We start from the raw sequence: 16,091 nt of genomic DNA on the forward strand, positions 1-16,091 counted from the left end.
AAAATGGATTTGGTATGATGAAGAAGGCGGCATGGAAGCTTATAAGAAAAAGAAGGACGAAGAGGAAGGAAGAAGAAAGGGACAGAGGGAAGACAAAGAATAAGGAATAGAAGGAAAGGGAAGAAAGAAGAAGAAAAAGAAGGAAGAAGCAAGAGAATGTAGGAATGAGGAGGAGATGGCCATGTTTGGAAGAGAGCTGCAAGTAGGGTAAGTTGACTCAAGCGAGGAGTGAGAGTTGCGAATGTAGGAGAAGAATAAAAAAATAACACCACCATGCTCTGCATAATCAGCATTTTGCCGGTTGGATGGCTGGTCTGAAACGCTGTTTTGGCAGTCCCCTTTTGGACATTGAAACAGCTGGACTATTTTGGCCTAGCCAAAATGATGTTTTGGGGTACGGTGATCATACATTAGTGTGTACTATGCCTTATATACCTCAACAAAACACTATGGCTGAAAGAATGACTTGGACTCTTATGGAGATGGAACAATGCATGCTTTTACACAATAAGCTACCAACAAAATTTTACTTAATGTTGTTGTGTATACAATATAAGTGCTTAATCAAAGCCCCACAAAAGCATGGAGTGATTGTAATTTGTATACCTTATGAGGTTTTGCGTGGCTGTAAAGTAGTGGGTTGAACCATATGTGTGTCTTTGGTTGCTTAGCATATGCTTTAGTACAATAGCCAAAATGACATAAGGTTTAGGATAATGTTATCAAATGCATTTTCATTAGTTGCAGTGCAGAGAGCTAAAGGTACCGCTTGTATCAACCCTCTTCAAACAAACTTTTGTGAGTGGATATGTTGTATATGCTGAAAACGCAGGTCAGCCCTTTCTTGATTGCAAAAATTAACCACTTGGTCATCCAATGGATATGTTTGACAGAATCAGCCACTTTTGCATGAAAATCACCAACTTGATATTAAACTCATTGATCAAGACATTGTTGATGATGTTGTTCATCATGAAAGGGCTGCCATTCAAGAGGCTGAACATGTTTCTAGATGGTTGTTAGATACTTTATAGGATAGCAAACAGCGTGTTCCTCTTCACTCAAATAGACACTAGATATGCTAAGGGTCAATTTATTGTAGAGGTGCTAGTTTCTATTGCATGTAATGAAGAGTCCATTTTGTTTGATGATGCTTCTTAGAGTGAGCATTGGATGACAACAAGGTAGTTAGGGTTAGATTCTATATATAAAAATGACACATGGGAGGTATGTGGCGCTTGTCTCCTTACAAGCATACTACATAAACTGGGCCAATAGACAAAAACATAGATTTGATGGTAGCATTGATTGCTGCACGCATGTCTTGTTGCTGAAGGGTATGTCTAGTAGCATGAAATTGACTATGATGAGAATTTTGCACCTACTTTACTTTTGACTAGGATTCACAATATTATTGCTTTGGCTGTCCATTTTGATTGGCATGTGTATCTATTGGAAGTGAAGATTGCCTTTTTGAATGGTGATTTATATGAGGAGGTTTATATCACTTAACCTCATGACTTTGTTTAGAAAAGGCTAGAGGGCAAGGTATGTCCGTTGCATAAGGCTTTGTATGGTTTCAAATAGACACCTAGGGTAGGGCTTAAGAAAATACATGCTAACTTGATTGCCCTTGGTTCCAGTTACTCACACACTAAGAGCACGCTATATCTTTGGACAAATGGAGGTTTTGTGCATTATTGATTGGTGTGTTGGGTCTAAAGGATTATGTAACAAACCTTGTGCGAAAAATCAATAAAAGAAGTTATTTGTATATTTTAAAAAAGTTAGGTAGCTTAAAACTACTTAGATAGCTAAAGCTTGTTGGTTGTGTGGCTGGAAATCAAATGAATAGAGGTCCCAACGACCCTATCTTATAGACAAGTGAGCCCAATTAGTAGGTAGGTTATATTTTAGAATCAAGGTTGACTAATCACGATTAATTGTGTAGAAAGATAGAACCTTAAGCAAAATTGTTTTAAGGGAACAGAGTGTTACTATGCTACAGTAGAGGGATTGATGTATGACTCCCTCTCATTTCACTCTCTCCTGAAACCAAGTGTGGTGTTGATTACTCTCACTCTTAAGAGAATGCCAAGTGGTTTCTTTAGGAGTGGCGTTAGACTTTTGTTTTAGGATGACTCAGAGGTTTAGGAACCTTCAAGTTCGATCCTTTAGAGGCCTTGACATTCTCTATGAAATAGACTAAGAGGCCTTCTCGGCCCCCCCCCCCAGCCAAAACCCAAAAAAAAAGAAGGGAAAAAAAACCTAGGTCAATGCTTAATTGCATGTGCATACATATATACAAAAACACAATAACAGTGAACAACAAGAGAGAAGAGAGTGCTAGAATGTCAAATTCACTGATATAATAATGATAGAATGAAAGTACAATCCCTAAGGCGCTATAATACCACACCAAAGATGGGTGTTCACATGAGGAAAAAAGCCTTTTTCAACTAGAAGGCAAAAAGTATCCATGAATAAGAGAAGATTCACACCAAAATAACAAAGCAACACAATAAGTGTAATAATTTCCTTGGAATGAATGATGTGAACATGTATACAAAATGATAGATCAATCCCCAAATGGTAGTAAGCTGAAAGCCTTGCGGAAGGCCTTGAACTTCTCTCTCAAAAGAGCTTTAGTAAATATGTCTCCCAAATTGTTCTATCCAAGGATATGAACCAAGCCAATCTCCCCTACATGCAGCTTCTTTTTGATATAATGATAATGCACCTCAATGTGCTTAGTGTGAGCACGAAACACTAGGTTCCTTGCAATTGCCATGGCAATCTCACTATCAATATAGATGGGAGTGGGCGATTGTTGCACCACACTAAGATCAACCCAAAAGGCATCTAAGCCGTTCACATTCCAATGCAGCTATAAATGATGCCATGTATTTAGCCTCACAACTAGATGCATCCATTGTAGACAACTTCTTCCTTAACCAAAATAGCAATAGCATATCATCCTAAAAAGAACGACAATCAATTTTCACTAACAATAAAAGCAAGTTTTTATCTTTGTATTTAAGAGAAAAAACAAAAGACTACCCAAGTAGTAGCTCAATTCACCCACTAGTGTGACTAATTCTTATTTTGATTGGTAACCTAGGATTCAACCCTTTAATTTGCCCAGATTGGGTAGGTCCCAAGGGATCGTATACCTTGTTTTAGGCAGCTGGAAAGACATCAAGCTGGTTGGTTGCTTTGTGGACCCCCGACTTTTTACTCGTGTGAGAGAAGCGGCACATTAGGTTGGACTCCAATGACCACCTAGCTTGCACTGACAACACTCGGCAACTTTATTCTCAAGAACGCTTCCTCATTGACAATTCCATTCACCCCATGTGATCATGGTCCACCCACCAACAATCATCATTCTCTAAGGTGTGAGGGCACTTTGCATACTTCTAACCTTAATAGTACCCCTCCCTTGCTCCATGAGCACATGGGAGAAAGCGAGTAAAGAAGAGGAATGCACTTTCCTTGCTTTTTATGAAATTAACATTTTCTTCAAACAATATTCAATCTCGCTTTGGTTCAACTCTTACCACACAACAACCATCGCTAACCTAGGCCTCAATAATTTGCTTATTATGTATGTTGATGATTCTTTTCATGGGGGTAGGATTAATAGCCCCATGTTGATGGTTGCCACATCCTATATTGCAACAACCATTAGTTGAGTGGTGGTGGGAAACCATATTGCAACATCCACCTAGGATCCAGTGTGCACACAAGACACGACACAACTTATATCCATGCATGTATAAGGAATGGACATCATACTCACCTTCTAGCTAGAGAGCCAAACGAACTCACCCTTGAGCTTGGGAGCTAGTAGCAAATTGGGTCATGACCATGTCCTAAGAGTTAGCATCCCATATTACTAGCCCATACCGTCCCAATGTTTAAATGTGTTGGCTGAGAGGGCCAAGAATCCAAGAGTGGTGATCACACAATAAATGTACACGATAGGGCTTTGAGTCCTATGAATAGAACTCAACTACCCTAATCTTGAAGCAACCTTAGTGCATTTGCACTAGGTCACTTCACAACTGCTTTGATTACTGCCACTAGTGCCTATCTAGATGTCCAAGGATGTAACACATGTAGCCTCATTGGTTGAGGGCTTCAAACTCGCTAGAGTTGGATGGATTTTGGCAAAGCTTCAGGAAGCTAGCTGAAAAGAGGAACAAAACCACATATTGTATTACCAAAAGTTTGACTTCATTTACTTAGCCTTCCATAGCCAAGCACATAAAATCTCATCCCTCAAGGCTCTTGGCAAGGGGAAGGTGTGTTAGAACTGGCCCCAAGGCTTCTTTATATAGCTTTTTGAGAGAGCTCTCTAAGGCCTACAAAAGTTTACGGTCATGTGAGAGGGTGGAAAAGTAAGTTGACATGTCTTGTGCATGCAATTTCTTGCACTTATGACAAAACTTCAAACGACTCTGACTTTTGATCTAGAATTTGAAATTGAAAATGGATTGAAGCATTGGAATTGTAGCAATGAGCTCTATGATCACATCTCTCGATATCAACTACTTGAGTATTTTTAAAAATATCCATAATCTTCATGGCGTTTGAATTTCTAACATTGTTAAAAGAACAATACAAACAAGGTTTTCAAAACTTCTAAACATGATTAGTCTAGAAACTTGCTTATGTGCAACAAGTCTTGCAATATCCTTGATAACATTTAGTAAGGTAAGCACTGAACATTACATAACCTCTAAAGTAGAAAGGTGTGTATATTATTCCAAAGGGCTAGATCTAAATTCTAAATTTGAAAAGTTCTCAGTGGGCATTCATAGTGCAAACTCCATAAAAAGGGGTCTCAGATGAAGCCATTCCTCATCCTTACATTATCCACACATCAAAGATCATCCTACCTTACCATCAGCAACTAGCCTCCATGCAACCCTTTGTTGTTCTTGCCAACCCTTGCAGCTGCCCCAGCTGCTGCCACAGTTGCCACATCCTCATCCACACTCGTGCTGCATTTTGAATTGAAAAACCAGCTGCCCAGTACTTGAAACACTGGTTGAGATCATCACATTGCTGTTCCAAACCCACCTGCTGCACCTTGCAGGCTGTTAACACCCCAGCTGTTTGCTCTGCTGCTGTTCCAGCCGGCCTTATGCCATGCTGCCACCTAGATGCAGCTGTTCGCTGCCTGAAGTGTACTCTTTGCTGCTTGAACTACTATTATTAGCCAAAACATAGGTTTCCCCTCATCCTTGGCACCTCATTCTTGCAGTCCAGTACTTTACCTGGAATGCTGGTTGGTAACTCACATTCAAGATCTGTATGAGTCATGATACACAATACTCTCAACTTGTGCTGTTTGTGGCGTAATTGTTTCATGCACAGCCATTAGCACCTTTGCCGCTTTCTGTACGACATTGTATCTCATTCAATGCTTCAAAAGAGGTTCATTGTGCCTGTTATTCCATTTCCATTTTCATTGTATGTTTGCATTTATTTGTCATTGAGGAGTTTGCTTGTTTGTGTACTTGATTAACCCACTTTCCTGACACTCAGATCATCTACCTAGCTCATGCTTGAGAGTAGAAAGAAAAATCTTGGCCAGTTTATGGCTAGTGATGATCATCTTGTAATTGTTGGCCTTTGTTAAGTCTCTTTCCTTATGAATCGGTACTGTCGTATTGGTGGCTGAACTAGAGACGCAAACTGGAGAACCCTTGAGAGTTCTCTTAAACATGTGTGCTAGCAAGGCATCCACTAGGTCTCTTGCATGTGCAATATTCTCAAGCACCAATCCATCATGATCCTAGGCTATGCCTTTTTGGCAATGGGTCAATAGCTCTTGTCATCATGCTAGTGTCGGAAAAGGTTAGATTGTAGTGAGGCAATGGGGGTTGTCCATAGCCTTCTAGCATGATTTTGTAGTGGTCTGGTGGACACATTGTTGGTTGGAGATATCACACAGCCATCTGTGCACATGATGATCAGAGTTGTCATATTGGCATGTGAAAATAACGTGTTTGTTGCTGGCATTGTCTACCATTTGTCATGTTGACAATTCTCTCTGTCTGCAAGCTATGATTGTAACTCAGTTGATGCAGGATCATTAGATACATGGTAAAGGGAGTGGGCATACAAACACAAAACATTTGTTGAGGTAATGGGGTCACATCTGGTACTCTTAGAGTCTCCTGGGAGCCACCTTGCAGTTTTGGGCCAAGAAAAAGCTAGTAGAGCTCCTCAATCTTGGCATTTAGATGATTCACTTATTGTTATTGAGATGGTGAAATATCTAGTCTAACTCTTTGTATGTGACCTCTCCTATCATCTTCTCTATAGACTTGTGTTTGCACTCATCACCAACCATTTTGTAGCAGTCTGGTAACGCCTTGATTTCCCTTGTGAGAGGAAAGGCTGTCATGGCTGATGTGTGCTGACCCCCTGAGTGAGTTCCTCCAATGGCAGCAGCTTTGTATCTTGTAGTAGGCAAGCCATCTCCATATTCTAGTGCATCTTTATTCCCCCCTCCTACATCTAGCACTCTTGACATATCCTGTCTTCTCATGATTCTCCAAAGTAGTCTCAACTTGGACCTGGTAGGAGGTCTGCATCTAGTCTATGGCACACCTCAGCCCAAATTGTATATGTATGTCCACGTGCCCTGCTCTGCTAAATCCAAAAGTGCATATAGTGGCTATCTGAGAGAAGGGGGTTAGGTGTGTGTGCGTGTGTGCACATTTTACGACCAAAGGGGACTGCTACTCCATTTATTATCATAGTGGAGAAGGCAAACATCATTAGCAATATGTTTTCGTGAAATCAACTTTTTAACATATCTCAAATCAGTTGCTGTTCTTTTGCTTCAAATTGTTCAAATACACTGCAATATATACATGGGAACATTCTATGGGATGCTCAACACTTCTCTAATTTTATATTTTTCCATCATTGCAGGAGCTTGGCTTTGATGCAAAGAGAGATTTCTCTGTTGCTTCCAAAACTGACATGTCACCAGGAAGATCAGCTACAATTAAAAAGGTATCCCGGCCTGCAGTTATAACGGTTATGGGTCATGTTGATCATGGAAAGACATCTTTATTGGATGCCTTACGACAGACCTCTGTAGCAGCAAAAGAAGCTGGTGGCATAACACAGCATATAGGTGCTTTTGTTGTGAATATGCCATCAGGTACATCACTCACTTTTTTGGATACACCTGGACATGCTGCTTTTAGTGCCATGCGAGCTCGAGGTGCAGCTGTCACTGATATAGTGGTGCTTGTGGTTGCTGCTGATGATGGTGTGATGCCTCAGACACGAGAAGCTTTGTCTCATGCAGTAGCTGCACATGTGCCACTGGTTGTTGCAATAAATAAATGTGATAGGCCAGATGCAAATCCTGCCAGAGTTAGAGAGCAACTTGGACAAGAAGGTGTGGAGCTGGAGGAATTTGGTGGTGATGTGCAGGTGGTCGAGATTTCTGCAACTCAGAAACTGGGATTAGATAAACTGGAGGAAGCATTATTATTACAGGCAGAACTTATGGAACTACATGCAGACCCTGCTGGAGCTATTCATGCAGTAGTTGTAGAGGCCCGTTTAGACAAGGGTCGTGGTCCTTTAATGACTGTAATAGTGCGCAATGGAACGCTGACCGCTGGACTTTACATTGTTGTTGGTAGCGAATGGGGCAAGATAAGGAATCTTGTTGACACTTCTGGCCGTCAGATCAAATCTGCCGGGCCTTCAGTTCCAGTTGAGGTCGAAGGCTTGAAAGGACTTCCTTTAGCAGGAGATGACATTCTTGTAGTTCGTAGTGAAGAAAGGGCCAGGAAGTTAAGTGAGTCTAGAAAAGAGAGGTTTGAACAGGGAAATCTGCAAAAAGCAAAGCATCTGGGAGTACAAAAGGAGGCTGCAGATGATCCAGATGAGGAGCTTGATGAGAATGAGAACATTGAACTAGTCCTTATTGTAAAGGGTGATGTCCAAGGTTCTGTTGAGGCTGTCTGCAATGCTCTTCAATCCTTAAACAGCTCTCAGGTAAATTAAAATGCTGATTGTGTTCACTCTCATAAGGATCTTCCTATAGCATGAAAAATTAGAACATTATCACATGACTATGAAAGAACATGAAAATGTGAAGTGTAACATGTGAGATAGTAACTGCAACTGGTTTACAAGATGGTTGAAACTTTGACTGAAGTTGTGAATTAATCAGTCTTGGTCAGTTCAGTCAGTATGAAGCAAGAGTGTAATGTAACAGTTGGTGTCTGTATCAAAAAAGTATTATTTAAGTTATGAAATCAGGTCATGGGTAACATGACTATGATGTTTGCAGGTAACTCTGAACATTGTCCATTCAGGTGTCGGTGCTGTTTCATTATCTGATGTGGAACTGGCAGAAACATGTGGAGCTTCCATAATTTGTTTCAATATTAGGCATAACCCTTCCACTGTTGAAGCTGCTGCTCGCCAATCAAACATTGAGGTGACTATCCAACCACTATTTGACTGGAACTTATGGTTCTTCTGAAATTGCTTTTCATCAAGTCCCATTTGCTATTTTTTTTGTATTTTACTGGATTCCTGTAAAGACTTCCTGGAAATAAGATTTTTGATTGAAGTATGTTTTCTGCACAGATTCGACAGTATCGAGTGATATATCATCTGCTAGAGGACATAGGGGAGCTTATAGTGAGTAAGGCTCCGGGAAGGCTAGAAGATCAAGTTGCTGGCCAAGCGGAAGTGTTGAGTATCTTTGAAATCAAGGGAAAGGGGAGTCAAAAACAAGGTGCTGCAATAATTGCAGGTTGTCGAGTATTTGAAGGTCAGATTATGAGGATATGCAATGCAAGAATCTTACGTAGTGGAGATCTTATTTTTGAAGGAAGGTTCAAATCACTTAAGAGAGAGAAGGTGGATGTTGAAACTGTTGGCAAAGGGAATGACTGTGGGATGATCATTGATGGATTTGGAGATTTTAATGTAGGAGATGTGATACAATGCATTGAGACTGTAAGAAGGAAACCTCGATTTGTCTCATCTGAGAGTGGTACGGTCAGGATAGAATGCTAGTCGATTTCTTGGAGAGCTAGTGAGTTTACTCCTCTAGCAGGCACGAAGCAAGCTGGCAAAGAACACAGGGCCTAACCTGAAAAACAAAGATCATCATTAAATGTGGATAAATAAGAGGAATCGACACAAACTAGGGCTTGTGCTTTTGTATTGGTGAACAAGAGATAAAGCTCCATTCTAAGAAGCCGTACAAAAGTGCAGCTTTCCTTCAATTGCCAATGTTTTCTTGCTGGAAAAGTTTGACAGATTTTTGAAGGTTTCTGGCCCTTAAGGACATCCTGAATCCTTGCAGTTATGTGATCTTGGTCTGGTTTGTGTTTGGAGATATATAATGAATCAGGCTTTGAAGGTTTCGTCATATAACAGACATACAACTTCTGTTTCCTTGGGGTTGAAGCAAATGTGTGATCTTCATTTCCATGCTCTGAAGATGCCAGGAAAGCAACTTTTTGATGTCCAGATGCCTATTAGCTGGTGTTTCTCAAGAGTCCCTACTCAGCTAATCTACTCGCAGGGTATGGACATCACAATTATGGCTACAAAGACCATTCTTTTATCAAACATTAAATTTAGGAGCTTCAGTGATCAATAGCTTGGGTTTATATTAACATAAGATGGATGGCAGGTGAATGCAAGCTAGTTACTACTGCCACCACCGTTACCATAACGGGCTGTTATACAAAGTTTTGTAGTCTTCTGAGGTTCTAGCTGAGCAAAGTTGATGCTGCTCTAGGCTTTCTCTGGAGTCAAAATTTTGTACTCGACAAGACGGATTTTGTACCCATTGGAGAGCTAATTGATTTGTGTTCAATATAAGTTTTGTAACGAGTTTGTCCAACATTGTGCAGCAAAATTAAGATACCTAAGGGTGAGTAGCATCCCCTATATGCGGAGTATCAAAGAGCAACTTCTTGCAGTCTGGGCTATCAACACATGATGTAATTGACAAAAAGAAGTGAGTAGCTCCCCAGTATGTCAGTAATCAATATGTAACTTCTGTAGTCTGGGGTGTGAAAACATGATCTAATTTGAAGAACTGTTAAGAATAGGTTAGTTATGGCGTTCTTTAATGTAGTTACAAAATTTTATAATGTTTTAATATTCCATCTTTCTTGTTGCCATTCATTCTTGTTAAAGATCAGGCGAGGTTAAGAGTCTAAATATTATATTAATGGTCAATTGCATTAATGGCTAAATGTCCCATTAGACAGATGAGTAAAAATTGTTGAGAGCAGGTCTTTCTGTGATGTATTTCTAATATTTTATAATGTGTGGTAACTTTTTTTTCCCTCAGCGTTTGCAGTTTACTCTTTTAGTCATTAGATCACATTAAGAGTACAAAAATAGTAAGCTACGCCAATCAGATCTTGGTAGTACAGCTACAGCTTATTCCTTTTCATGCCAAGTATTTGATATCATTGATCCTGTCTCCCTCTCCCCCACTTTCTCTGTAGCTACAGACAAAGGCCATGCATCAAAGATACTCAGTCTTCACAAGGTCAAATAGATTGAAAATACTTTCAGGACACACGTCCAACAAGATAAATATCTAAATCTTTTCCAAAAAAAAAAAAACAGAGAGAAAATACATTGAAAGATGCACCTTCTTCAAGACAATGTAAGCTTTCCAAATCTCCTCCAAAGTTAACCGATCAGAATTTCTCAAGAAGTCTTCCCTTGTGGCTTTGTAGGGAAGATGAAGTAGCTGCAGGGGCATTTGAAAGGTCTGTTGGAGACAATCATGGCTAGTCTGAATATCTTCTAATTACATAGAAGTGTGATTAGAGAAGATATTCAGAGATGGATCAGAGAAGAGTGTTATTGGGGGCCTGTTGCATTTTTTGTCTTGCCCCAAATAGAGATGCAAGTTGTGCCATTTTTGTCGTTTTCTTTTACTTATCGAGACTGGTATATAATGAAGTTGAATTTGGAAGATGGTTTAATCGATCATATCAAATGAGAGCATCGCTTAATGAGTTCAATTCATTGGAAAATGCTTCTTTTTTGCCCTTGTTGGTTCAAGTGCAAAGTGCGACTGTCAACAACACTGTTGGATTCAAGGGTAACATGGTGTATGTATTGTTATGGTCTACAAACTCTTCTCAAGAGGAAGTTCTCGTATGTTATGGTCTACAAACTCTTCTCAAGAGGAAGTTCTCGTACAAACATGGTATATGCATTGCCCTGTCTGGATTGCATTTTCAACATTGTTCCCTGATTTGCTTGAAGGTGGAGTTCTTGCTCTTGTAGAGGTGCTTAGGGAAGTGCTATATATCCCTTGGGGTGCTAATGGACTCTTACAGGCGGAGGAGGCATGTATCTTATGGACTGACATCCTTGAGCTTTATGATGCCATCACAAAAGTTAGGTTAGCATTTTATCCATAGTCCTATTATGTATGTAGGGAGTTTGATAATTTTGCCAAGGATTTCCCTAAGCGTATCATGATGGATGATCCTAAGGAGGAAGCTAAAGCTTCTCAAGGCACCCCGAGTGGGGTCACATGCAGGATCTCAGAAATCCATGCAGAGCTCGGAATCATCTGAAACTGGAGCACACAAAACCCAGCTAAGATATGGTAGGGTGAGTAAGGATGGTGGTAAACATGATTTAATGCATCAATTTCCAATGCGGGTAAGGAGTTGGTTTGCAACCTAAAGGAAAAAGGTAAACCGGGCTCTGACAGCAATTTCCAACGCGGGTCTAACAAAAACGATTTTCTGCAAGAGATTAATTGGACTGCGTAAGCCTGGCATGTTGCCACAGCAGAAAGTTAAAATTGGAGGTCTGTTGCCTTTCCTGCTCATCTTGGGGATAGTGTTCTAGCTCATCTCTTGCAAATTGTTAAGAGGGTTAATGTCATTAAGGATATATGTAAGGTTATAGAGCTTCGGGTGCTAAGGTGTTGCCAAAGGAGAGATGAGATGTGCTTGGAGATGCTCCACGTAATTTCTTTTCACTTCCTTTGAGTTAAGCGAGAGAGGAAGACGACAGTATATCTTTGGAGGATGATCAAGGTTTTGTTCATAGGGATGATCAAGATATATTGCAATTATATATATTTAGAGAGCCCCTCTCGGTGGTGGGGGGTGGGTCATCTGAGAAGCTCAAGAACTTTTTTGGTTGCATACATAATACTTTGCCTTCCAATGAGTTCTGCAGGGACAGGATAGTATAGAAGGGACCTTGCAAAGAGAAGAGGATAGAGGCCAAAGCATACCACTCAAAATTACCATTGAGACACTAGATTCCGGGATAAAATTCTGGAGCCCCAAATCACCCCTTTTAGTTAGCCAATCCTAAAGAAGAGATGGATATTGTAAACAGGAAGCGCAAGGACCGAGAATCCTAAAAAAGTTATGGCTAGATCTTAAAGGTCAACATAGTTGTTTTGTTCTTCAATTAGGTTAAATGATAAATGAAGTTGCTAAGATCCTAGGGAAGAAAGTCAAGGAAATAAATTACTTGGAGTAATCTATCTTTTGTCTCTTGAAAGTTAGCCAATCCTAAAGAGGAAGAGATGGATATTGTAAACACTCCCAAGGACCGAGAATGCAAAAAAAATTATGGTTAGATTTTAAAGGTCAAATTAAGACCATCTTTGACATAGTCTTTCTGTTTTTGAATTAGGTTAATGATAAATACAGTAGCTAAGATCCTAGGGAAGAAAGTTAAGGAAATAACTTACTTGGAAGGTACTATCTTTTCTCTTGGATTGGTTTTACCTTGATGTTTTGCTTGTAGTCATTAAAAAGATTACTTGATTTGATGGAAATGTACAATCTCACAAGAAAAGTTCTCACTTGGTCCAAAGACCTCAAGACATTAGCTATGCCACTAATAAAGATAGCGGAAACTCCTAGAAGGACACTATTTGAGACAATGGCTAGAAATCGAGTGATGAAAAAGACTAGCACGAGAGGATCACCTACCTCCCTCTTTTTGACATTACTATTGGAATAGACCTATGTGCAACTCTATCTTCTATACTTCTTCTCCCTAAGAACTTCTAGGAAATAGTAAAACATAAGAATGAGATTGGTCCATCGCTTGCTTTTTTCCCTTCCTTCCAACCACTCCATTGCAATTTCGAGAATCCCTCTATGGGCACTGCCTTGGCTCTGCCTTTCTCTTACAATCTCTTCACTTAGACCCTTCCTCCACCATCATTGTGATTTCCTTTTTTACTCAATACTCTTTAAGCAAAGCAATAGTCCAAAACCACAAAAACAACTACAATAATATATGAAAAGAGAAAAAGCATACAATAGCTGTATAGGGGTCCTCAACTTAGTAATGCCTAGTGGCCCTTGTCACTAGCGAATTGCATCAATAACACACTATGGCCCCCTCCCCCACCCTATCCCTAGGGCATATCAAAAGCAAACTATATCATGTTTTTAGTAGCAAACATTATTACGTTTCGTTCCATTGTATCACCCCATTCAATTAGGTCCTCAAGGGTTGGACATACCTAGGGTGCATCAAAGTGCCTTTTGTAGACTGATGTTCTAGTCACATGAATATGTGCACCATCACTCACCAAAGTTAGAGACATACCTCATAGGGAGAGCATGCTTGCATAAGTACTTCACTTCATAGGAGGTTCTAAGCCATCAAACACCACCCACATCCTCATAAATGATTACTAACACGCCTTTGTTCCTAGCCAACAATTGGGTTGTTGAAGATTGACACCATATGGCAAAGGGGTAGTGTTACCATCTTTCAATGCAAGATACCAAAGTATGAAAAAAAGAGAAGTTGAAAGAGGAAAGTTTCAAGGAATCAAGTAAAGTAAAGACAAAGGAAAATAAGTACAAGTTGTCAATTGAAGAACCAATTTTTGAGTATTTCGAATTCGAAAATTAGTCCATTGGTTTTTGATGCAATTTGTTAAATCCCACATGAGGGTATATGCCAAGAGTTAGGGATTGCATCAAGAATGAATGCCCAAAAGGCTAAGTGAAAGGGTTAACTCCTATTGCCCATTTTGTATATAAACTTCAAAAAGACAAATGCAAGGTTAGATCTCGTGTGTGTCAATTGCTCGCTCTCTCTCTCTCTCTCTCTCTCTCTCTCTCTCTCTCTCTCTCTCCCTCTCTCTCTCTCTCTCTTTCTCTCTCTCTCTACACACACACAAAATAGATTGAGCTTGATCTTAAGATTGATTCTATTTCTTATGTGGGCATTTGGTGAGTGGAAGAATGTGAGGCTCCCTTAACTCTATCTTTGACGGACACCTCTCATTCTTGTGGTGGTGCATATGGTAGAGAGACCAAATGATGGTAAATCAAGAAGAGGTGAAAAGAGTTTACATCCAAGCATCTCACTATTCTTCTGGACTAAATGGCATAGATCAATGCATTCTTGGCATATGAATGGTGCACATTAAGAGAGGATATAAGAGAGTAGGATGGTAGGGTAGTCTATGTGGGAGGCATGTTACTGTAGAGTTTGTGGAGGCCCCTAAAACAATAGCTAATTCCATCTACTCCCATATATTGACCTTCAGATGTATAGCTTGAACTATACTTGCCTTTAGGGTTATTTTGGTTTGTAAATCAATGCCTTTTCTTTTTATTGAATGTGCTAGTGAGGTTCAACGATATCTATTTGTAAGGTGTCAATTGAGCATTGGAGCTATTTGGTTTTCTTTTGATCCTCATAATAGAATGAGGGGAGTTGTCTCACCATGACCCCACATTTTGTGCATGCATACATACATTTCTTTCTCCCTTAAGAGATATGCTTGTCTTTTGTGGCTTCCTCAAGGAAAGTCCTTAGTTCTTGGTGTGGGGGATGCTTAATATTCCTTTAATCAAGCTATTTAAGTAAAAAATGCTAGTTTTTATGTATGTTTTTCCTTGAATATTTGAAGAATTTTATACAAAGTAACCATTATCTTTTGACCTTCAAATTTTAATTTTATAGTTCTCTCTCTCTCTCTCTCTCTCTCTCTCTCTCTCTCTCTCTCTCTCTCTCTCTCTCTCTCTCTCTCTCTCTCTCTCTCTCTCTCTCTTTTGAGTCCTTATGAGAGCTTGATAGTGGGGGAGGTACTTCATGTTGGTATGCCAAATGCCATCTCTGTTTGAATTACATGGCTTTAACAAGGACAACCTACCACTGTTTTTGAATTATGTCTATTATGACATTTGGGGGCACTTTAATTGTCTCTTGAAACACGAGTTTGGGCTACTATCAAGATTCATGGATCACACTAATCAATTTCTTTCTCCTTGAGATACAATAGCTTAGAGACATTGTTGTCAGGGGTGGAGCACAAGTACATTGAGAGTGTTACTAAATTGATTGCTTATTACGAATTCTCTATTTAGTGAATTTATGTCAATAAATTAATGACCCCACTTTTCTTCAAGTATTGATGATGATCTAGCATGGCCATGAGACCATTTAGAGACTAGTATTCCTAGTGCATCACTTAATGGGGTGATTAGAGCACTGTGACGGGGATATTTGGCACAAGAAGAACAAGTTATGAAGGGGGAAGGAAGTGTTTGCCAAGTGTAAGAGTGTACACAAGAACCAAGGAGCTATACATAAATGAAGATGGATTGAGTTCTAAGAAGAGGAAGTGTATTAGCATTGTGTATATGTATTTATGTGTGCATCTAAGGACGCCTGGGAATGTTTACTTGTGTGTAATGAGTATTAGATTCATTTGGAGTCATCCTTTCCCTTACAAGTCAAGGTTTAATGTTTTTTCTCTCTTAGTGAATTAAGGAGAGAAGTAATTCTCTCACTAAGAAAGTTGAGAGACATGATCCTCTAGAAGTGAGGAGAGAAGTGATTTTCTCTTTCTAAGGTCTAAGATGATACAAGCTTTTGTGTGGAAGTCAATCTTAAGGTTGAGTCCCAAAGCAACCTAATGAACTCTCCTTATCTATGGCTCAAGGTAGTTGCGTGGACCATAATTTAAGAATAGAGTTTAAAAAACTGCTTTTCTTAAAATAGACATGGTGAATCCATTTTTAAAATATCTCGCGATAAAAAGT

At 39.7% G+C, this 16,091-nt stretch overlaps 1 protein-coding gene across 4 annotated transcripts in view; it reads left to right on the top strand.

Annotated features, from left to right (window-relative positions):
* The window catches only part of LOC148040548 (Translation initiation factor 2, small GTP-binding protein), a 130,408-nt gene extending 119,535 nt beyond the window's left edge, over nt 1-10,873 (top strand). Inside the window, exons 3-6 of one of the 4 annotated variants that reach the window (XR_015694970.1) lie at nt 6,955-8,040; nt 8,339-8,488; nt 8,641-10,030; nt 10,767-10,873. Coding sequence is in view for 1 of the 4 variants with exons in the window: in XM_087700753.1 (XP_087556879.1) it covers nt 6,955-8,040; nt 8,339-8,488; nt 8,641-9,075 (1,671 nt within the window). In the remaining 3 variants the exon portion in view is untranslated. Of the gene's footprint in view, nt 1-6,954; nt 8,041-8,338; nt 8,489-8,640; nt 10,182-10,766 lie in introns of those variants that run through there. The other 3 variants (XR_015694971.1, XR_015694972.1, XM_087700753.1) reach the window with 3 other exon arrangements.
* The last annotated feature ends 5,218 nt before the right edge of the window (nt 10,874-16,091 follow it).

This window comes from Lygodium microphyllum, chromosome 2, assembly GCF_053477565.2.
Source record: "Lygodium microphyllum isolate KBCC chromosome 2, Lygodium_microphyllum_v1.1.10, whole genome shotgun sequence".
In the NCBI taxonomy this organism is placed as follows: domain Eukaryota; kingdom Viridiplantae; phylum Streptophyta; class Polypodiopsida; order Schizaeales; family Lygodiaceae; genus Lygodium; species Lygodium microphyllum.